Source organism: Tursiops truncatus, chromosome 18, assembly GCF_011762595.2.
Source record: "Tursiops truncatus isolate mTurTru1 chromosome 18, mTurTru1.mat.Y, whole genome shotgun sequence".
NCBI lineage: Eukaryota > Metazoa > Chordata > Mammalia > Artiodactyla > Delphinidae > Tursiops > Tursiops truncatus.
In genome coordinates this window covers 33060747-33086337 of record NC_047051.1, presented here as the reverse complement: position 1 = coordinate 33086337, position 25591 = coordinate 33060747, and the positions used below count along the sequence as shown (strand labels likewise).

Genomic DNA, 25591 nt, shown 5'->3' with positions numbered 1-25591 from the left:
CTCCCATATTTTCAGATCCTTTTTGCAAATTTTAGGGATTTCTTTTTAAGACTAAAATTCCCTAATCATGATCAACTTTCTTCTTGTTAATTTTATTTTGCTTGCTGTTACTTTTTCAAATAAAAAATGTAATACAAAATTATAGAAAGTTTATAAAATTGAAAAATAAGTATATACACATATACAGAGTCTGTACATAATTCTACTACACTAAAACAACCACTACTTTGAGGGCATTCTCAACTCTATAAATTGCTTTCATTCAGTCATCATAAATATTTCCCATGATATTACAGCCTTCATAATGATCTTTTATCACAATTGTAAAATATTTCACCCAGCTGATGAATGATGCTTTATTTTACCATTCTTATTGTTAGGCATTTAAGTAGTTTCTAGTTTTTCCTGTTATTGCTGCAATGATCATCTCTCAGAAATTCACTTATTCCTTTTATCTTTCACTAGCAGAGATTAACAACTGTGGGATTGTTAGTTTAAAGGGAATGAACACTTTTAAGGCTTGGAAAAAAATCAGAAAGATCACACCAATTTACACTGCCATCAGCAATGTATAAAAGTACTCATGTCACTGCATCTTTGCCAGCATGAACATTATCATTTAATTTTTTCCCATTAATTCACACATTTAACACTGTTATTGTTTCAATTTGCATTTGATTGCCACTAGAGTTCAATATTTCTAATTTTTAGTTAAGAAAGATGACACTGCTACTTCAGCAAGAAACCATATTGAGCATAAGTCAATGGTTCAAGGCTGTAAAAATAAAATAAAATAAAAATTTTAAGAAAGTTAATCTAATCATGACATGAGTAACTGTTATTGTGCTCCATGGTAATTAGGCATTAATGGCAAGCAGTTAACATCAGGGGCTATTATTACTATTATTGACACATAGCCGAATCAAGCATTCTCAGATTATGTGGGAAGGCTGGATCAAGTAGAGCTACAAGCTCTCATTATGGCCTCTTAAAGATCCCTTGATCTGAAACCAGACGTGATGCAGAAGGCAAATTCTCTTTCCTCCTTAGCTCCATGCAGGCTCTATCAACTGAGCACCCAGGAAGGACAACAGGTGTTATAAATTTAGTTTGACTGAGGGTAGGCTAGAGTTTACTGAGAATCAAAGATGAGGCCAAGTCAGATACAACTCAAAGAGCTGACCAAAGAAATGGCCACTAAATCCCTTGTCTCCTCTCTATGATTATTCCTCAACTTAGGATCTAGCTTATCAGTGAGATTTCAGAAGAAGTTTTAACTCTGAACTATTTCCATCTCCTTTCACACAAAGAAAAAGAAAGGACAAGAGACATAATCATATTCCCATTTACCCAATCAACCTTACTAACTAATGGAAAAGTGATCTGGGTAACACGATTTAAGGGACTTCTGCCAACACTGTGTGAACTTCCATGCACTGGAGATTTTTCGACGTTTCTAAGTGCACAATTCTGAGAAGATTAAAGAAGAAAGGTGAGAGTGGGAAGGGTAAAAAGGGGCAACACAATCCACACTCTACAATGAAGATTAATTTAACCAGTCTGGTTTAATATTCTTAGAATACTTAAGTCTGAAGCATGCAGAGGACAGGAATAAGAGTTCCAATATGGAGAGGATACAGGGAAAAGCAAAAGGAGTTGTCATTTTGGGCTGCTTTAAAAATGCATAGCCAAGGATACCAGACTATGGAAGAACTGGGAAGAAGAAGGCCAGGTTATGATAATAAAATTTTAAATTTCTATAGACCTTGGGAGTTTACAAAGCACATTTCCTTTGATCATATTACTTAATCCTCACAACAACCCTGTACTGAAGCTGAGACCCAGAGACATTAAATAACTTACCCAAAGTCACATAGGTAGTAAGTGGCAGAGCCAGGACTCGACCCAGGTCTTCTGACTCCTTCTGTGCATTTCCAGCTCCCCTGGAGCTGAAGCAGGGGCAAAAAGGGAGGTGGAAGTAATTTGCCCAAGACTAGCCCTGCCCTCTCCCCTTCTTTCAAAGGCCAAGCAGAGCAGACATTTCACTCTCTCAGTGACCCTTTTTCATCAAATTCTTTCAGGATAAAGCACACAGAATCTGAAAATGTTCCTCAGCCTCAGGTGCAAGAATGGCAACTGGCGGTCGACAATGTCAGAAGTATTTTTGCCATTTATGTGAAATTTATTGGAACTTCAAAGAATAGCAATTATCATTTCAGAAAGCAAAACTTGTTCTTATAATTGAAATTACTTAAAGCAGTTTGTTTAAAAAATTTTTGTTTAGCAGTTTAAGTCAAACCTTTTAAAATATATCATTATGAAAATTATTTTGAAAAATGCTTAAGAATCAAGATACCAAATCTACATTTAACCTACTCTGTGGTCATTTTTTTTCCTATCTTAAATACCTTCCCTCAGTCATTAATTTCATTAAAGCAATTATAATCATTAGAATGAACGGAATATTCAGTCTTTTCGTAGCCAATTTTAAGTATTTTTAATAAATCAATAGGAAAATGTACATATCATTTTCCTGAAATTTAAATCTTATATTCATTTCTAAATTATATCTAAAATGCTTTTATTGTAGCCTTTTATAAGTAATTTTCTATAAAAAAATTTAGAGTTCTCAGTCTCAAGTTTCTTGTATCATTCCTTAATTTTTCTTAGGGAATTATATATTTTAATTTTAAACACATTCAATGAGAATTTTTCTTTGCTTTGCTTATTTCCTAAGAATACAAGGATACAATTTAAATGGACTGGGCATGTGACCAATGTTTTAGCATTTCTAGATCATTTTGTACTCAGCTCCACTACATCTCAGTCTCAAACAGTCTTTCTATTTATGAGAACTACTATCAGTAAGGCCAAGTGCTTAGTATGCATTAACACTAATCAGGGCACATAAAAGATCAACCAGGGATATCTTTATTTGTGCCCAAAGCTTTTAGAGGCTTTCTGAACTACTACTCTCAAGTTCTTGATCTATCTCCCTTTTCTATTTGCTTTAAGACTTCAATTCCATATTTTAAAAATCTAATTATGTCTAACATTCGTTTGAGTACTGATGGTCAAATTCAGGAATTCTTAATAAGATTCATATTAACTGATCACTTTATAAGGAAAAAAATACACTAGAATACTTTTCTCCACATTATTTTAAGCCTTATTTACTTAAAACTTTTCAAGATAAAATGCTCATTATATTCTCCTTAATCATTCATTAAATAGTATGAAAAATGGCTACCAACATTAAAAAAGATAACAAGTCCAAAAATTTTAGAATTTGAACCATATAGAAACAGAATGAAACTGACTTCTAGTATCTTACTTTGAATAATAAGCTCTTGGGTAAGCATGACCAGGAGGGTTGAGCCTAATTTCCCAATCACATGATCTGGGGGAAAAAATGAGCACACTTCAGGCAAAATAAAAATTCCAATAAAAAGTTGTTAAAGTTAACACTAGTTTTAAAAAGTCAACTTTGGCCTTCCCCACTTACTTCCTTCACACCATACCATTCATTTAACAGGCATAACAAAATTATAATCAAGAACCATGCCAACAATGGTTCCCAGACTGGAACCATGCCAGCCAGATAGAGGCCTTATTAATATTTATTACGTGGCTTCTGGAAGGAAGGAAATTTATCTTCTACTTGTCTTATATCCTTTTAATCCCTTGCATATATATGCCAATCTATTTTCTAAAGTAGCTTTGTTACAAAAAGCACTCAGAATACTTGTGGAAAAACTATCATATTAAACTGTTACACTCAGGCTTCATGTCTGAAGTAATAAGGGTGACCATTAGGACTATATTAATCATTCAACAAATAATTACTGACCTCTTTCCACTGTTTCAGCCACCAAGTCAGTTCATCTGCTCACTTAAAATCAAATCCCCTTAAGCTCTAAAACAAATGGTACTTATAGTATATACCTACTGCTTATTAACAGAGTTCCTTTGCACTTTCACTAGCTATTATCCAACCATACATTCTGCCCTTGTTTATAATTATAAGTGCCTGGAAAGGATATGTTTCTTAAAATAATAATTTTTTCCCCTCTAGATCTCTCAAGTGAGCTCTGGAGTTAGATCCAAGATTATCAATTCATCTTAATAACTGTTACAAGGAAAATGAGAGATCTTCTGATCTCTTGAACAGAAGACCAAGAGCAGTTAAGTTTAATAGTTTGTTTTCTCTGAGGCTTTTAACAAGCTTTTAATTAACTGAAATAATACTAGTCAAAGGCTTGAGAACACACTAGCCTATTAGTAAAGGAGCAATACAAACGCTGAAACAAAACAGAATTTTTGGTATTTTAGGAGTCCTCTTCTTCATTTAAGAATGCCCACACACTCAGTGGAATTAACTTGCTTTGATACTTTCTTTTGATTCAGTAGCCAATGCCAGTTTAACAAAAAAAAAGGATTTCAGATTTTGCTTTAGGCTAGATTATTGGAGAATAACAAATACAATACCCAAACAAATCATGGCAATGCCTTACTGCTGAAACATATAAAGATCATGTGGGTTATTAGGCAAGAATTACAGAAAAGAAACAGCAATATTATAAAAGCTACAATGGGAGTTTTCATGAATGAAAATTTTAAAAAGTTAATATATAAATGTTTCTAGAATTAGAGTTAAGTTAAAATTAAATTAAATGACCAGTGAGTTGTGTATAATTACATGTAAAAGAAGATCTCAAATTTATTTTTATGTAATAAAACACTACTACTAATGGCATAAGTACTTAGAAGGGACATAAATTTTCAGAAGTATATTTTGTCCTCTATTCATAGAAAGGTAAAGAATCATGGAACATGTTTGAGGAAAAATTGCCTTTTATATATTTAGTCTCTATTTATAACATAAAAGTACAATATTATATTATTAAGAAGAAGTCTGGAACATCTAAAACAGTGTTTCTGAAGATAAATCTTCACCCTATTTTAAAAATGTGAAATTTGAAAACTACAAAGAAAAGAGGTATGATGTTTTTCAAAGTACTCCTGTAGACTTTCTATAACAAATTTTATACAGGAAAAAAAAAAAAAAGGGTCCCATGAGCAAATAAGTTTGTGAAGCAATAAACACTATATATGTCTCTCTCTTGGAGATTTAAAATACATATTAATCTGTTACTGGCTCAAAGAAGTCCTGTAATCAAAAAGCATACTTAATTTTTTAACCCAGCATTTTCCAAATTTATTTAACCAGGAAACAGAACTAACCCTGAGCTAGATGGGCTAGGCATGAAGAAGTATGTACAAAAAAATAATAACTTTTAAATTCTTATGATGGCCTGAGCTACTTAACTAGAACCTCATCATTATGTTTACTCTTAACAAACTATATGGGATTTTTTTGGTTTTTTTTAAGGCAAATAAAATGTACTCACTGTTGCAGAACGTCCTGTCCCTTCTGAATGGAGCTCTCAGCCAACGACAGGCCACTACTAAGGGAGTTATTTGAAACTAAGGTGTAAAACTCTTGCCAGTATTTCCCAAGTTTAATGGAACTGAAAGCTATTAACACCAGAGTGTTTCTCACAAGGAGACAGATCAACTCCACTCTTTTTCTAGAGGTGTGATAGTGAAGCCTACTGCACATGATTCTAGAACAAACAGCATAGGTCCAGTAAAGTTCAGGAAATTAGGATCAGTAGGAAGGGGTAATAAATACATCAAGAGATACCACTCACTAAATGTGAAAAGAAAATAGTTTAAAAAACAAAGTCAAAAGGATACAATGATGTTTAAGAAATAGAATGAAAACACAGAGAGATGACTAATAAATAAGGTGACAAAAGCAAGAGTACAGAAAAACACAAATAACCATGTAAGGTTAAAAAAGAAAATGGACAACTGACGACTCGTTATGGTACGCAATCAAATATGTATCATAAATCCTCTTTTAGCCTATCACCAACAAAGTTCACAACCACTGACTTTAGAATTGGAAAGATGCATTGTAGGAGCTCCATCTGAAAGGGAATAAAGTCTATGGTGCAATAAGCAACATATTTTTCTGCCTTTTTAGGTATAGATGGAAGAGGCTCAGAAATTCACTAGAAACTAAAACAGAACTGTGTGCACTGTTTTTTTTTTTTAATTCAAGAAGGATGCCTCTTCAGATTTATAAAAATCTTTAAAACTGACATGAGTGCCTAGTCAAGGCACATGCCCAATATGATACTTTAACATCTTTGGGAACAAGAAATAAAACAAAACAAAAATATTCCTCATATTCATTTATTTTACTACTTTATTTCCTGTGCAATGAGTATATTAGCAAGTCTTCTGCACACATATGTGAAGGAATGGTAAAATTCAGTGCAGTTTGAAATTACAGTTTTAAAAATCCGGGTAAGTAAAGTAAATGAAAAAATAAAATTTACACTTGAAAGAGAACAAACCTTGCATCTATTAAATAAAAAATGTCAAAAGAAAAAATAAGTTCATCTGACAATCCTAGCCCCCTTCAGCTGTAGATCATACCCAGGATGCCTCCTAAGACTACTTTGAAGAAAAAATAAAAATTATACAACATTTAGCATAAGTCTAAAGCATCTCGGAATTTACTTCTCAATTGGCCAGCACCATAATCCAGGAGTCCATCCTTTAAGTTGCTATTAATAAAGGGGAGACTTAGAAGATAAAAGATTAACATAATAGCTACTGGTATTATTCATGTACACAAAAAAGATTTTTCAAACAGTTATGCTAACTTGATTCTTAATATTTAAATAATATAAGGCTTAAATTGTTTTATGAGTTGTAATTAAAGTTAGAAACAAATCAAAAAGACAGCACATCTTAGGTAATACCCTACCATGTTATTTCACTTTGGGAGTTATTTTACCTTCAATAAAAAGGAACATGAAATAATAACATGATGTACTTTCATTGCTCAATAAAGGAAAACTCAGATTACCCAGAAACCTTTTAAAGATATTTTTATATACAGTTCCTTTGAATAGATTACAATACATTAAATTATCAGATAGCAAAATTCAAGCAGTACTTTTGTACAGGTTCTTAAAATAGCATACTATTTTCTTAGTATTAATTTAATGGTGAAATAAAATGTTTCTTGAATAATATAGCCCGGTCAAAACTAGATCTCGAGATTTTCATAATAATCTCTTAGGTTTCATTTTCATAATAATCTCTTAGGTTTCAACACAAACAGAATTTGGGATTCAGGAGGTAGATGTCAACAGTATTTAAGTTGATATATCAATGTATATGGCATCATTTATGAATGAATCATCTCTCCCTCTATGTCAGAAGGTTTCATATCTCTAGTAAAGTCCTTCTGTATAATCCACAACCTCCTGTGCGAATTGTGAAAAGCTGGGTGATAGATTAAGAAATAAATAAAGCATATCAAATACAACCAAACTTTATTAAAACAGAGCTTAAAGATATTACATGGAATCCCCCAAATTCCATCACCTATAAGGTGAAAATTACGTTCTTAAATGGGGCTGAACTAGCTGTACAGTTTCCTTTTGATTTACTCTGTGTTTACACTGCAAAAGAAAATGAGCATTGCCTATAAGGCAATCTCAGAAAGGGAAGTGTCCCAAAATATGTATAGTGGAAGAAAATGTATTTCAGTATTTCACTGACCTTACTCAAATTATGCTTTTAGTGCAGAAATTTAAGTATGGTAAATTATACCCACTAAATTATTTAAGAACTTATTATCAGAAATGAAAAACCTTCTGGACTATGATCAAATAGGTGCCTGCACTTTTTACTGGATACTAATTGGCAGAACCTCACTGTTACATAATTCTAATTTCCCTTTGAAGTTAATGGTTTCTATAACAACTGTCCTCTTTTTAATATCTATTATGATCTTTGATATCAAATACAAACTAGATATAGCCTAACTTTATTACTATATCATTAAAATTACTAATACATTTACATTACTAATAAATTTACATTTTACATTACTAATAAATTTACTAATACATCTAATACATTTAGGATCCATTTTAAGTCATTAATTTACATATCAAAACTCTCAATCTCCTTCCTCATTAAATAGGTTAGGGATTTTTTGGGGGGTAATATGTTTCTCTTTAATATTTTTATTAGTGGTAGAATACTTTGTTTTTTTCTGAACATTACTTGAATTTGAAAAGGTAATTTTCAAATGTGCTTCCCAGGATGTCATTATAAAATAAATTTTGCACAAAGTTACTTCAAAAGTAAAACTTGAAACTGATAGTTCTTTTTTTAAAGTATGCTAAAACTGAAAAAGATATACATTATAATTATTTTTAAAAGAAACCCAAACCCATCTAAAAAGAAATTTACTTTTTAAATCAAGTAGATAAACAGGAAATTTTAAATAGATAAAATTCATTAAATGACACTTTCTTCTTCTGTAATAATTTTATCTTCAAATAAGGTGAAATAAAATAAAGATCTAAACATTATTTAAATTAAAAATCAGTAAACAAAATTTTTCCCACTTATATCTTGTTTTAAAGCTTCAAGAGGTAAGAATGAACACTCCCATGAGATATTTAAGTTTGTTTCACATAATTGGAAATATAACTTTCTTCTAACTTTGTGGGCAGGACTTTTGTGTGTTTTGAGTACTAACATATATTCCTCACCCAGAACAATGCCTAGCACCTAACATACATACAATGAATATTTGTTGAATAAATAAATATGCTACAGAAAAACATTTAAGGTAGGTTAAAAGACAATAACAATCCATCTGTCACTTTCCAGAATTACTGCCCAAGTTGATGTGTATGCTAAGGTCTTAGAACTAACCATTATCAATACAATCATAATTTTTCTAGTTGGAACATTAACTGAACAAAGATCATTTCCTGATACTATGAACCTTTAAAAAGAAAGTTTAGAAATCAGCATGTTCTAAAACATTTCTTGGGATATATAAGTCTCAGTGGCATACAAGTCATAAATATTCTGGGAAATCAGGACTTGACACTGTCCTTCCAGGTTTAGAAAAGTGATTCAGAAGCAACAACACTCTAAAAACACAAAAGATTTGTCTGAGCAGCAACGCCAGGGTATTTTACAGTAATTCCAAATTGCCTGTGGCATCTTTTTACTGGTTTCTTGATATTAGTTTTAGAGTTAAAAAGAATAAATTTGAAAAGCGCCTGCAGGAAACACAAATAGGTTTCCTTTGCCCCTAATGTTTTCTCATACAGTGGTCAGAAATATAAAATAATATTATGGTTTTCTCCCTACATAGTTTTACAAATAATATGAGATTCCATAATGCTTCATTTACTTTGGTAAAATAAGGAAAATCCTGCAATATACAAAGAACATTAAAAAAAAAAGAGGATTTATCCACTTAAGAATGAGCTGTGGGCTTCCCTGGTGGCGCAGTGGTTGAGAGTCCGCCTGCCGATGCAGGGGACATGGGTTCGTGCCCCGGTCCGGGAAGATCCCACATGCCTCGGAGCGGCTGGGCCCATGAGCCATGGCCACTGAGCCTGTGTGTCCGGAGCCTGTGCTCCACAACGGGAGAGGCCACAACAGTGAGAGGCCCGTGTACCGCAAAAAAAAAAAAAAAAAAAAAGAATGAGCTGTGAATCTCACATTAATATATGAGAGAGTTTACTATAATAAAGACACTAAAATTAAGACAGAATATTTTACCATAGTTAAAAGATCCAGGTTTAATCTAGCTAGAAAAAAAAATCAAGTATGACATAACATAAGAAAAAGTTCAGTAGATCATTTTGGAGGAAATAACGTATTTAATCATAATCAGAACATATATTTTTGCCATCTAAAATATCATCACTGAGTATGTTCTGGAAGTAAAAAGGTACATCCAGATAGAAGGGGAAAATAGAAATTTGTCTACAGACTGATTTAAGGCAATTAGTTCTTAAACTTCATGAGAAAAATATTAACAGTTAGATTTAAACTATTAACTTGATTTTTATTCTAATTTTCCATATAAGAAACTATTAACTTAGTCATTGAATCTCATCTCATGCTTTTTATTTAATAATTTATCCTTACACCTTTAAGAGACAATAAAGACAACTGATTTCTATAAAGATTTTTGGTTTATATGCAGGCTTCTTGGTTATTTTTCCTGCAAACTATTAAAAAAATTTCAATGAATGATCATTGCTACATTTAGGAAAAAAAGAGGTTTTCCAGAATCTTGTGCCAATAACTAACATAAACCTTAATAAAATATACAAAATCATTTCATAATTAAAAACAGTAATGTACATATGTAGTGCAAGAGTTGAAAAAAATTAAAAATTACACAGTCCATAGCGTGAGTGAATAATTGTGCTAAGGCTTCTAACACCTTGCTATACCTTTGCAGCTCTTTAATTTTTCTAGTATGACTTATCAATTAGAGTTACCTTCTTATTAGTATAGTGAATGTTTTGCTTGGATTAACTTAAAACTTGTTACAATTCCCAAGTTACAAAAAGAAAAAGTGCTCATAGACCCCAACATCAGCACTCTCAGAGGATAAGAGAACTCTACACTAATTCTATGTTAAATGTACTGACAGCCACATAGATTGTTTTTCTTCAGAGGCTTTTTATGTATATGCGCACATATGTATTTTTTTAAAAATGGAGATGCGTTGGCTTCGCTGGTGGCGCAGTGGTTGAGAGTCCGCCTGCCGATGCGGGGGACGCGGGTTCGTGCCCCAGTCCGGGACGATCCCACATGCCGCGGAGCGGCTGGGCCCGTGAGCCATGGCCGCTGAGCCTGTGTGTCCGGAGCCTGTGCTCCGCAACGGGAGAGGCCACAACGGTGAGAGGGTCGCGGACCGCAAAAAAAAAAAAAAAAAGGAGATGGGTTAAGATACGTTAAGCTGGTGGCTTCTATTTATCAAGAAGGAGCTGCTTCTACAACTAAGTCAATTATTCACACAGATAAGGAAGAAAGGATGATCTTATCCTCAATAACACTGTTCATGATCCAAAAATATTTGCTGTATTAATTTATGCAAAATCATAAAACATCAACAATCACTTGGTTACTTGTAAATAGGAGAAAAGAAATACCAGAATCTCCAAAAGATTTAGTAATACTATCCTGCTTCTACCTGAAAAATATTTCACGTATCTTATGAAAGATTTTTAAGTTGACTGCAGAAAGAGTAAATAGGTAAAAAAAATAAAATAAAAAATAGCACAATAAAGCCTAGAAGAGTATTCACAAGTAGGCAGGGATATGAAAGTACTGCTGTGGTTCAGAATCACTACATGGGCTGTCACGTGATAAATTTATTGTCCAGCTACGTTTACAAAGACCTAAAATCAATAATAAAGCAACGAGGACTATTAAGGGGAAAAAAGGAAAAGTCACTGACTGTAGAAAGAAAATGATCACTTCAGTACCAAACACCTCTGAATGGAAAAGCTACAGTGAGGAATGAGAAATGTGCTCATAAGTTATGTCCACTCTGGAACAGAAAAAGGAAGTAGAGAAGAAACAAAGTAAAGAAACTTAAATTTTTCTTTAGGGAGAAAGGAATAAAATTAATCTTTTATTAAATCTCCTAAAAAAACACTAAACGTAAAAATTTTATTTTGACTCTGACTGTAATGGCCTAAAACACTGGCATCACATGATGAATAGCAAACTAGGGTTCAACTTCTACAAATAAAGACTCAATAAATACTTTTACCATCAAAACTACATTAAGATGTATTAATGAAAAAGAGAATAAATGAAAAGAGAATAAAAATAGCCATCACATGGGAATCAAAAGGGCAAAAGATATAGTTACATCAAGTTTCTCTAAGAAAAGATATAAATTAGACATTGATGGTATTTCAGTCTTTTAGGGAAAAAGCAGCTAAACTTTAGAGGATGAGAGTGAAGGAAAGGATCTCGTAAACGTATGAATGTTGTACTGTAAAATACGAAACAATTAGCTACCTAGAAAATGATCATTTTTCTAGAATAAAAAGGTAAAGAATAAAGATCTATGGACCCAAATATGATTGCTGCTACTAGGCTTTTTGTTGTTGTTTTATTTATCTTTTTTGGGGAGGCTAGAGGGAGCAGTGACAGAGGTCATGACAGAAAAATCTAGAAAGACCAAAGCTAAACTAAACTAAAAGCAGCTCATGAGAATGTATGCTTCAATGATGAAGGCTACTGTCTAGATGATATAGTTTTCTAGTATATTTTTACATTTTAGGGAAACAGCAACAAATTAGGCTTCTAGTGATAAGTTTATTAACAGGTATCCACAAATTACAGAAAGGAAATAAAATTTGAAAAAAACTTTATGAAACAAATTCTAATATGCCTTGTCCTCCTGTTTTTGCCTAAATGTAGCTGAGAATCTATCTATGTAAAGTCACATAAGTCCTGTATAAAATGGACTCCATGAGGCCAATACAGTCTAAATTACATCAACAAAATCATCACAGCTTTGACATAACATTTGGCAACAAAATTAATCAAATAATTATTAAACAAAGATATTTAAATTTAATCTGCACATATACATATATAAATATACGTGTAGTAAATGGAGTATGAGTTCATATATAATTTAAAGTGTTTTTCTTAATTTTACATGTAACTAAAATAATAAAGAATATACATGTATCCAACAGAGACTTAAATTTGACAACTGCTGGACATAATTTAGTCAAATTTAAAGTAACAAACTCGGAAAGAACAAAATATGCATAAAAACCCATAAAAACATATACACATTTTTGGCCAACATATAAATAAGGGCACCTATTTCCAAAGCATAATATAACAAAGCATTATACAAGAGAAGCAATTGCAATGCATTCATTTTTACTGTAGTTCAATGTAATTATTAAATTAAAATCTTACTTTAGGAGTAGCTGGTTTTAAGCAAATTCAAAATATTTTTCCACTGGCAAATTTCGTATTACTATGACTAATCTTTTAGAGCTATGTATTTCCTTCAAAACAGCTTATGCCTTTGTACAGAATTTGGATCACGTACCCATGCCTCTGTCTGAATGGGCCTGATGTTGCTTAGTAGCACCTCTTCATAGTTTCCATAATCAATGAATTTAACAACTGCTGTCATACCTGAAGAATGAAGAGCTTCAACTTCTGCTCGGTAAAACTGAGGAGACAAAAAGGAATTTTAAATATGACAATCAATATTGTCTACAAAGGGTGATACATGATGGAAATGTAAATACTCAAAATGTTACAATATTTGTATTTTTTGAAAGCTCATTTTTTAAATCAATTTTTATTGAGACATAATTGACATATATCATTGTATTAGTTTTAAGTGGACAACATAATGATCTGATATATGTATATATTGTGAAATGATTACCACAATCAGTCTAGTTAGCATCCATCACCACATATAGTTACATTTTTTTCTTATGATGAGAACTTTTAAGATTTACACTCTTAGCAACTTTAAAATATACAATATGTTAAAGAAAATAATTTTTAAGAGAATAATATTTTTAAGAAAGAAAGCTTACCTTTGGATAATCATAAATTGGCTAAGAAAAAGAGAGAAATTCTCTCAGCCATGTGAGTTCTGATATACGTACACTGAGCAGTAGTAAGATTTCAGAACTAAGAGGGTCAATAGAGAAGAACATTCACATGCTAATGGGTGTAAAAAGAACTAGTGTTATGTTTTGTTGTTAGCCATTGAAGCCCTTTGACTAAAACTGGTAAGATGATTCTTATGTACTAATCAGAATATTTAAGTATGGAGCAATGTATTTAAAAAACAGAAATACATGACAAAAAAAAAACAAAACAAAGAAAAAGGCTCATTGTTGCAGTCATACAGGCAGCTGTGGTGAAGGAGGGTTTTCAGGTAAAAAGTAAGCACATTACTTATACCCAGGATTTATAGGATTTGAGACATTGTAAGACCGGACACTTTTATTTCATCTGTTTACCCAGTGTTCCTTGGCTCTTGGAAGCAACACACATTAACAAACTCACTAGGAACTGAATTTACGTAACAACTACAATTTTTAAATTTATCTGTTGAGGTAACTGGGAGTAGGTCAACTGATTGGAGTATTCCCTCCACTATAGGTCAACCCATTCAGGACTCAAATTATACATCTGAACGTTGCTTAGTGAATATGATATGGAAACGAAAAACTCATAAAACTCTTATTTACTCTTAAGAAATGTTTTCTTCAAACTAGGGCAGTTGGATGCTCTAATATAACACTCGAACAGTAACCCTTAATATAACAGGACCCTATAGGACCTTCCCAGGACAAACACCCCTCTCCCTCCATGTCCTCCACCTGCCCCTTGTCTGTAGAAAAACTTTAGCCAAAGAATAAATTTAATCAGAGAAGTGAGAAAATGCAGAAACAAAGGAAAACAGTCAAGCAAGACAAAAAAATAATATTGATAGTTTAGCCATTAAGCAAAGTCAAGGACCTTTAGTTTCTCCTCCAGGGCTATAGATAAATATTCTGAGCTGTATCCTTTGAGCTGTTTTGCAGATACTGAAACCCCCACCAGGTAGAAAAAGTTAACCACGGGCTTCCCTGGTGGCGCAGTGGTTGAGAGTCCGCCTGCTGATGCAGGGGATGCGGGTTCGTGCCCCGGTCCAGGAAGATCCCACATGCCGCGGAGCGGTTGGGCCCGTAAGCCATGGCCGCTGAGCCTGCGCGTCCGGAGCCTGTGCTCCGCAACGGGAGAGGCCACAACAGTGAGAGGCCCGCGTACCGCAAAATAAAAAAAAATTAACCACATGATGACTAGCCATGACATAAGCTGTTCCATCTTACACAATTCCAAGAACTGGCCTCAAGAAAATGGGAACACACCGACGCTGGAGTTGAAGATTACTTGTACTTAAAACAATCATATGATGCTGATCAGGTCACTGCATGACCAATTTCAAGATGATTGCTGGAGCTGACTACTGTTCTGCATGTAGCTCCCCATCCACCAACCCCTCCCTCCACACGTACATCCCTGAAAGTCCACTTTAAAAGCTCTTGCCCCCTGATGAGCAATGGGGAGTTAGTTTTTTGGGACACAAGTCCATCTTCTTCCCAGGACTGCCAGCTTCCTCAATAAAGCCATCTTTCCTTTTACTCAACACTTGTCTCTCGAGATTTGGCTTTCAAGCTATGAACAGAAAAGCCTGAGTTCAGTAACACTAATAGGCTCACCAGAATCAAAAAATACTAAACACAACAAAAAATTCTTATTCTTAATCTTCTAAAATAGCAGTTACTCTGGGTATATCAGGAAAGAACCTGCTTTCACTGAGTTTTTTTTTTAAATAAGTGATGCCTTTTTTTAAGTCTTTATTGAATGTGTTACAATATTGCTTCTGTTTTATATTTTTTGGTTTTATGGCCCCAAGGCATGTGGGATCTTAGCTCCCCGACCAAGGATCAAACCCTCACCCCTTGCATTTGAAGGCAAAGTCTTAACCACTGGACCGCCAGGGAAGTCCCTGTTTTCACTGATTAACTAGTATACTTCATACTACAAAAGTTATTAAGTTAATCCATCATATTTTCCTTTCCAGATCTGGATGCTAGCAAATTTCGAGATACCATGCTAGAATTTTCCTTATCTTAGAGTTCTTAATATACATTCACATCTCTCCCTTCCTCCTTTATTTCTTAGCCTTACGCTTCTGTGTTCTGTAAACTGCTGTATTTCTGGACCCATGCTTCAGGTGTAAGCTTCTTAGATAATTAATGTCAGTTCAGGTAAGTTCAACAGGTAAGTTCAACAATGACAGCCAGTCATAATACATCCTAGGAAAACAAATAACTTGGCATCCTTTCAGGAACTACATGTGAAAAATGAATTCTATATAATGTGGAAAGTACTGCAATAAAGGTGTAGTGATATGGCACTTAATAAAGCTGAGGAGTTCAGGAAAAGCTTCCTGGGGCAGATGACAATGGATACGGTCTTCAAGGATGAAGAGTATTTAGCCAAGTTAAGAACTGAGGAGGGTGTTCCAGGGAAAGTTACAGAGACATGAAACATGAAGAAAAGTATAGGAAACAACAAGCAGTTTTAAATTAACTATGGCATGATGGGTCAACCAACAGGACAAGAAGGTAAGGACCAGCTGATAGAGGCTCTATATGCATGCTAGAGGCTACAAGTGAAAGATTTTAACTAGGAAGAATGACATATGCTCTAAGACCAAGATCACAGTGTTGGCAGTTTCAGTGACAAGTTTAAGAGGAATAAGATTTAAGGCAAGGAGACCAATTTGGAGGCTGTTACAATACCCCAGTTGAAAGAGCTGAACTAGTTATGGCAGACATACAGGGAGAAAAAGCATTGTCCCAAATGCTCAAATCCTTCTATGGAAGTAAAGCTTGAGAGAAGGCAAGATATCATGAGGAATATTTTAAATGATACTAACTGATTATTTCCAGAACATCATTACAATGCAATTAAGATTATGCTTTCTTAATGACAGTTATAGGCAATGCTTTCCTTAAATCTTTACCTTAGTCTCTGGCTAGAAAATTGGAAAGTTGCCTATTCTTGAAAAAACACTTAGAAGTTATCTCTTAAATTAGGTGGTTTCAGAAGATAACTAATGCCATCTCTTTCAGAGAGTGAATATTTATCTTATTTGCTTAAAGGTGCATCTATACAGAGCTTACAGTCCTTCACTCTAAACTGAATGTATACATCCACGTAAATTCAAAGTAGTCATCTTAGACGATCATCCAATTATTCTAAGAATACCCTAAAAGCTCAAAACATTTTGGGAAATATTAGGCACTATCTTTCAGAAGCTATATGACATTATTTTGAATATATTCAGTAGAGGCAATAGATGAATTCAGTATCATTGATTTTCTGAGAAAATTACAATTGAAAGTAAAGCTTTAATAACAATCTCATCAGGTATTTGAAGGCATTTGGGTAACAGCACAGACAAAACTATCTGATATATCCCAAGCACCTAACGCTTAGCAGCTACTCAATTATGGTCTGTTGAATACTCAATATTTGTTGAAGAACTTGTCTAAGTGTAATATCTAAATATCTTAGGTCTGTTATTCTCTGTTGCTTTATTTGTTTCTGGTCTTTCATATTCTCTCTCTCTCTCTCTTTGTACTTTTAACCATGCCTCATAATTTTTTATAGGATGCCAGACATTGTAGATGAAATACTATGAAGAGGATCTGTATAGAAAATGTTACTTTTCCCCAAAAGAGGATCATATTTTGGGGGGCAGGCAGATAGAGTACAAGGAGATATCCTTAGTCATGTAAAGGGCTGATTTTAGGCATTGTACTGGCTTGTTTGTATTTTGCACTTACTACTAGGGCACAATCCTTATGGGATTTCAATGGAAAGCCTGAGTCTTTTACCAAGCCTTTCAAACATTATTAATGATTAATTATTAATCATTTACTTCCTCTGCTCGTCAAGGTCACCATCAACTCCACACTGTCCAATGCAAACTAAAATTTCCATCCTCATCTTAACCTTTCACAGAAGCATCTGACAGAAGTGAACCCTCCCTCTAAGGTAGACAATGTTAGTTCTATAAACTAACACTGATTTCCAACTACTTCTTGCCTCTACCATAATGGAGAAACAGTTAAGCATAAGTAACCCCTCACTAGCCAAATCAAACAGTTGTTGTATTTTGGAAAGTGAGTGGTCTCAGCTGCAAGAGTAAGAGTCTAGATAGTGAAGAACGCCTGTACTTGCTTTCCAAGTCTCCCTAATAGCCAAGGAGAAGCCAAGTGAAACAGTTCCAACCAATGAAATTTGTCTGTTGGTATTTCTGGGAAGGCTTTTGCTTTTCTTGAAAAAAAGAAAAGACACAGCTAGTGCTGTCTCCTCCTCTGCTTTTAGCCTTGAATAAAAACTTGACAGTAGAGATGCTGCTTCTAGACAAATGTTATCTCACATTCATACCAAAACCTTAAAAGACTATGCCATCTAGTTGTACCTGGACCCCTCCTTGCTGCTATCATTAGATAACACCTCCTGATCCCAAGCCCTACAGCATCTTTTAAAAGATCCAACCACACTTCCTAGCCTGAATTTCAGTTCCTTGAAATTTTCAGTTAACTTTACTTCCACCACTCCTTTTAGCCACACACAGGCACACCCTTATCAACTGAAACTACTCTACATATGAAATATTTATTTCAAATATGTTTTGACTTGATCCTCACATCCACCTAGGTCCCTCACACTATAACTCACCTCTGTTTTTATTACCTTGCTAATATCTCCAGTCCCCTAACTACTCGACTTTTTTCCTGTGTAAGTGCCCCCTTGAGAATGAACTAGTTAACAAAGTCAACAAATAATTATGAAATCCCTACACTATGAGAGGAACAGGGCAATAGAGGAAAAACTAGAGATACATGGTCCTGCCTTCAAGGAACTTAAAATCATGGTAGGGGAAAGAGTTATCAATGCAGGAACCAAAACCAAAAATACTTACAAACTGTTATAAGTTTTAGAAAGTGAACAAGGCACTGATTGAGAAAGACAATAATGTAGAAGGGATGAGGGGGCAGAAAAGAAGGGCTTCTTCTAGAAAGTATCTGAGCCAAGTCCTCAAGGATCAGAAGAGTAGTTGGTGGAAGAGCATGTTGGGCAGAAGGGGAAACACGTACAAAGGCCCTTCTCTCTGAGGGTCCCTCTGTCCTCTTCCCCTTCCTGTTTGCACTGTGTTGGTCCTCTCTCTCTCAGCCAGGCTCTTTTATCTGATGCGCTGTATTCCTTCTCAACCTCATCTTCTTTTTTTTTTTTTTTCACGATTTCCCTCTTTCCCTTTTAGCCAGAATATAATGTAGAACTGAAGATTGTTTAAATGATTTGTTTCTTAGATTATTTATTATTAGCTAAATAATTAACCTTCCTGCTCTTAATTTTTTTAAAGTAGGCTGACTGTGTATTTATCTTTAAATTAAATGAAATCTGCAGAATTTGTGTCATTCAACTGATTTTCTCCCTTGTGAATCAGTATAATTTTACTAGAAAGAAAATATTAATAGTTCAGTTGATGATAACTGAAGTAACTCATCAACTTCACTTAATCACTTTTACAATACTTTTCTGATATGCGGGTGAAAATCAAACCTAACATAACCAAATCCTATGGGACTCCTAAGCCTCCATAAAAAATATTAAATATTTTGTTTTCCCTTTGATAAGTTATATATGTATACATCTATTCAAAGACTTTACAAACTAGTACAATCATAGAACACAACTCAGTCCCAAAGTAATGGCTTTCTATGGTCTCACTAGCCTGTTACATTCAGTACTATTAGTATTTAATAATTTTATAACATGCATACCTTGTTGTCTTCCCAATAAAGTGCTAAACATTCATCTCCAGGTTTCCACAGTTTTGCATACTCCATAGGAATAGATGATTCAAGTACTTTTTCTGGTTTAATTGGCCCAGATCTTCTTTTGGGACCACTATTGTAAAATATTTTATCATCATAGGGTGTAGCTGTGATGGGTCCTGCTGGCTTAATAGGTCCTACTCGCCTTCCCTTCAGTGGCATTTCTGTCTCTCCATTTGGAACACCAGTGAAACTATTTGTTCGGACAGGATTCTGGTAATCAGCATTTACATTAAAATGTTTTTCAATTTTTACACCACTAAAAGCTTCATTATTTATTGTTCGTGATTTCCTATCATAAAAATGATCAGGATTTGCTGTTTGGCTTTCTCTTTTCCCACGTTTTTGATTATTATAATCTATGGATTCTTGAGGAAGTGGATTTTCTTTTGCCTCTGCATAGGATGGAACTTTTCCTGATTTGCTTTGCATAGAGTTATCCCTTTTTTTAAATGCAGCATCATTGTGCTGGGAACTTAAAGGGTATGAAGTATCTTTAGTTCTATCATATCTAGAATATGGTCTATCACACTTGATTCTCTCTTCAGCCCATACTTCAGATCCTGAAGAGGTACTTGGTCTTTCAGAACCTCTGTTTCTAGGTAATCCACTGCCTTCTAAAACTGACTTTGAATTTTGGATGTCTCTTTGAAAACGAGGAGGTTTTTCATTCCTTGGCTGTCTGGTATCATTTCGAGGAAGATATCTTGGTTGATTATTATCTTTTACTCCATTTTGCTCAGTATTTGACAATCTGTGTTGTCCTTGATGAAGCTGCTGTGGCTGTGATTTAGGTTCTGAAAAGTAAAAGTATATCATATGCATATTAAAATGAAGACTCTGTATTAATACTTAATTATCAAACTACTATTTTGACATCTTCCACTATCTTCCCACCTATTATCTTAATCCCTCTTTACTTTGTTAGAGTCCTGTATTTCTAATGTACAGTTTGCCTGGTTAGCCACATTAGTGAAGTAAAGCAATGATATGAACCATGAATAAATGGTGGATAATTCAAAAACAAGTTGTCTTTGTCACTGAATATTTGCACTGTTATAACATAGCCAATCTATATATGCTATTCTGGTAATTCATTTCCCAAGCCAGTAATGAAATAGAACTGCAACCTGATAACACAGAAGCTGCTATAAAACTGTACAAGAACAACCCTTGCTCAAGTCCTTTCTGAATCCCAGTCCCATTTAAAATGTATAGCTATCATTGTCAGTCAAGTTCTAGTCTTTGCAAAAAAAAATATTTCTCAAATCTTTCTGGATCTGGAATTGCCAAGTGTTTGGATTACAATTAGATATTTACTATAGACCTATCAAAGTAATTAAGAACAGGTACTACTTGGAAATATAGAAAAAAGTGTCAAAGATATGATTAAGCAAAATAGTGCAGATAATGTCCAACTAGAAATCAAAATCAGTAACATGGTAAATATATACTCATAATCTGATGGTTATATTTCACATAATGATTTTTATTCTACTTCAGTTTGTACTGTGTCACTTACTCTTTCTTCCTCCATTGTTTCACACAGCATGTCTATAACACTATTACCAATCATATTGGTCTTTAGTGTACACATTTTGTTTCTCTTGTCATACACTATAATCAATATGCAGATCAGGATTAATCTTACATTTCCCCACGGTCACAATACTTCTTAACAGGGGCACTATTGACATTCTGGGTGAGAATGTTTCCTGTATTTGCAAGAAAATTAACTTCTTTGACCTTCAGATACTAAATCCTAAAGCATTCTCCCTCAGGATTCCTAGTCACCTTGACTACTCAAACTGTCTCCATACATTTCCAAACACCCACTGGAGGAAAAAAGGTACCAGATAAAATGTTTAGATCAATAGGAATAAAGAGAAGACTTTTAAAAGTTCCTGAATGACAAAGCAAGTCAAGACTAAAGATCAAGGCTCAAAATGAAAAGAAACTTCTCAATGGAACCACTGGAAGCTAGAAAGCAATCTAACAGACTTTAAATGTCTTTGAAATTAAAGGAAAATTATTTTCTAAGTACAATTCTATATTCAGCCAAACCACCCATTAATTGTGACAAAGAATAAAAATTTTTCAAATATGCAAGATCTCAAATAATAGCCAAGACCATCTACAGAGACATTTTTACAAAATCACTTTTTCCCAAGATGGGCTTTATAAATATAACACAAATATCTTATTTTTAAATCACTGTAGTCAATATTAATTTTTTCTTTAGAGAGAAGAAAAGTGGACACAAATGAGCATTTTCAGCAGAAAGCATGTTTTGGCATTTGTTCCAGTCATTATTAGAGAATAAAGGCAGCAGCCGTCTCTTGCTGACAATCTGCTATGTATTAGGTACCCCACACTAGCACTTTATACACATTATCAATAGTCCCCACAGTAGTCGTAACATGCAGGTATTGTGGGGTTTATTTAATAGAGAGAGGTAAAGTCCTTTATATATTGAATTGAAGAAATTTTTCAGCTTCCAAAATAAATCAAATATGAAGGTATTTTATTTCCTGACAAGGTTTGAATAGATATTCGGGGAGTAAGCTTTTTAGATCTGTTTAGGGATCAATTTTTCAAAATTATTCCAGTTAGGAACACCAAAATCTATGATGATCAGGAAATACAAATAACTTAAGTCATCATGAGAGTAACTGAGTATCCTGGACTACAAATGGCAGTTGAATAACTATATATACGGAATGAAGGCTTCAATTAGGCTTGGTAGGTATGGGAGAATTTGATTTCAGTTCTTCTAAAAGAAGAAAAAAGGTAAAGATTTCCTAATCTATTTTAACTGAAGATGTACATTAGATTACAGAATAAAACAATTAATTTTACTACTAAAGAATATAATTCATTTGTATTATTATGCTGAGGCAATATAGTGAGAGAAGAATCTATAAAGGAAACTGCTTTTTAAATAAGAACACCTTAAAAAAAATAAACTCGATGAGGCAGAAGATAAAATTGTGCTTTTAAAAGAACATAGTTTTCGGGCTTCCCTCGTGGCACAGTGGTTGAGAGTCCGCCTGCCAATACAGGGGACACGGGTTCATGCCCCGGTCTGGGAAGATCCCACATGCCACGGAGCAGCTGGGCCTGTGAGCCATGGCCACTGAGCCTGTGCTCCACAACGGGAGAGGCCACGACAGTGAGAGGCCCGCGTACCGCAAAAAAACACACAAAAAACACATAGTTTTCATATACATCCATTTAATTCCAAAATAAAATAACAGTAAGCCAAGGAAGGTCCTTAAAGGTTTCATCATTCTTGGATTTCCTTAAACCTAATACCTTTTATCTTACGTAGTTAAGTAATGATGTCAGATATAAAGTAAATATTTTGAAACTGAACTAATCTATTAAATAAATAAAAAAATATGCTCAATCACTAAATTCTGGAATGGTGATTTTAAATAAATTAAGAAATAGCCCAAAAGTCAAATAGAAAGCTCCTCAACTCTGCATCATTCAATTCTGAATCTAGTGGCTCTCTGCCACCTTTCGTGAGGAGGCATGATTATCCCAAGCCACCAAAATACTAATTGGCACCAGGGGCCAGGTCTACAGTCACTCTAATAGGAATATACTGAGACACTCTTCTGTATAGGAAGGAGAATAAAATGCATCACTATTTTTTTCTTTTTTTTAATGACCTGAAGGGGAAAGATGAAACAAAACAAAAGCATAAATGGAAATTGGTAACATTTAATATTAAATAGGAGGCAAAAAAAAAAGAAAATTAGCAAAAAAATGACAGAAAAATTCATCACAAAATAGATAAAACTGTGAAAACATCTAAAAAATTAAAGTGATACAAGTCCATATGATAAAATTAATCAAAGACTACTACATGAGTTTCATTTGCCTTGTAATAAAATGTTCCTATTAGACCAGATCATGAGTTTCAAAATTCATCTTTACAAGATAATTGATTACAATGTTTTACAGCCCTATGATTTGAAATGCAAGGATCATTAAGAACGAATTTACTAATTGTCACAAATTATTTGGGTTTGTACATAAGAATATGCTTAATCAGGTATCTTAAAATATTAATACTTCTTTGCAGAGTATTCATTCTCCAGTCACAGTTGTACCTGCTTTTAATAGTAAAAAAACAGGTATATTTTGTTTCCCAGGATGACTCTTCATTTTATTCTGAGACACCTACCTGAAGAAATGACTTAATTAAGAGTTTACTACGTACCTGACTCTACTTTAAGGTCTTTTGACTACATTACTTCATATAATTCTCCCAACCACGCTGAAGGGCAATATTATTATCCCCATTTTACAAGTGAATTAACAGAAAGCAAGGCTAACAGCTAGAAAATGTTGAAGCCAGAGCTTAACTCAAATCTAACTGAAGCAAAAGCCCACGATTTTCTCATTATGCCAACCTGCCTGCTCATAGGAACAAAACAGAATGTAACCAACATGTTAACTACAATTTTATCACCTACATTTGTTCATTTCTGGTGCAATGCAGAAATCACAAAAGCTCTTTGGCAAAACCAAAGGAATGGCCATTTATGGGCTAGATACTATTTTTAAAAAGTCATAGTACCACAGCATAACAGGTTACCTACTAATGCAGACATTAATTCAAGAAGAATGGTTAAAATTATTGCTGAGTAATCCTTCAACAAATAAAGCAAAATAAAAACAAATCATTAAAGATACTTGTTACAAAAAGATGGTATTAACTGATTAGTACATGAATTCACATTAAAACAGAAGCATAACATTTTCTAATATTTCTATGTTTATATATAAACCCGATTACATTTTTTTTCACATCAAAATTTTCAACTAATTTTCTCATTTATACAAATCAGGGCTTTTGTGTAAAATATCATTAGATATTGTGTATATTCTGTAATGATCACAAAACTCTTTGGCTATAAAATTTTATCTATCAGCTCAAAATTTATACTTTGTGTCCTCTGTAAAAAGTTACTTCCTCTATAAATTTATTCTGTATGAATTCTGACTTAGATTAAAAAGGTTAAGACAAGGAACTATGTTTCATTCTTAGCGGGTACATATAAACACAAGTGGTTATTAAATGATTATGTTCTCCATATAGTAAAAAATAAACTGTAGCCTTTTAAAAATATTATGTTATAGGAAGAGAAATTGCCCATTACCCCAAGCCTAAAGCATAACTTTTTCATGCTATATTAAATACATCCTGTCTTACCACTCTCTTCAAAATAATCACTTTAACATCCATAGAACATTTATCTACTGGATATCCTTCAGCTTGTCTTCTAACCCCACTACTTCACTGACACTATTTTTGTCAAGGTCTCCAATCAGTGGTGTGTTGGAGCCAGTCTGAATATTGAACAAAAACAGATTATTAAATTTTCAGAAAATCTGCAATCTGGTTGCAGATTGAAATTAGCTAATTTTTGATGGCTTGAAATTAGCCATAGTGGAATATTTACACCACAGAAATCAGGAAAAGCTAAAAATCAGAGCATCCCTCCCCTGCCTCCCACCTCTTCCCCCACAGCCAGTTGTTAAACATTCACCAGCACACTCTTAATGCTATGTAAACCCAATGGACACCTCCCATCCTTACCTCTGTTTCTACTCCTCCTACTTTTTGGCAGCTGTTTTCTCAGTTTCCTTTGCTGACTCTTCCAGCTCTATTCAATCTCTAAATTCTACTGCCTGTTGAGTATCTCTCCTTGATTTTTGAAAAACATATCTTTAAAAAGTGTATTTCAAACTCACAGTAAGCTAATTTTCACCAACTTTCTATACATTACCTTTAAATTTTTTCACTAAAGTTATCCCTAAATCCACATGTAAATTTCTATATACAATTAATTTTTAAATTCAAATAACTACTAACTTTACATTAATAATCCGGACATTACCTGTGCAGCACTGTGGCATATTTTCACTTTCCACCTGCTATTTTATCTAGAACCTTAAACTACCTGGATAATGTCAGGTGCTATGCTGTCAGAATGCTTAAAAATCTAGGGACCACAATGTCATAACAACACAGATCAGAGCATTTCAAAGTAATTCTAGCTAAGGACCAGGGTTTTTGTTGTAGTTATTGGTTTTGGTTTTAATTTCCAATCAACTGTTGACTGTCACTTTTGTAAAATGCAGTAACAAATATTGAGGCATTGACAAACTACTAAAAGAGTTTCTGA

At 33.8% G+C, this 25591-nt stretch overlaps 1 protein-coding gene across 3 annotated transcripts in view; it reads right to left on the bottom strand.

Annotated features, from left to right (window-relative positions):
• The window catches only part of TDRD3 (tudor domain containing 3), a 201881-nt gene that overhangs the window by 27841 nt on the left and 148449 nt on the right, over positions 1 to 25591 (bottom strand). For 2 of the 3 annotated variants that reach the window (XR_012327696.1, XR_012327697.1), the window contains 3 exons: positions 19335 to 20185; positions 13007 to 13132; positions 1864 to 10785 (listed from right to left, as the gene is read on the bottom strand). Coding sequence is in view for 1 of the 3 variants with exons in the window: in XM_019936451.3 (XP_019792010.2) it covers positions 13007 to 13132; positions 19335 to 20185 (977 nt within the window). In the remaining 2 variants the exon portion in view is untranslated. The remainder of the gene's footprint in view (positions 1 to 1863; positions 10786 to 13006; positions 13133 to 19334; positions 20186 to 25591) is intronic. The other variant, XM_019936451.3, reaches the window with a different exon arrangement.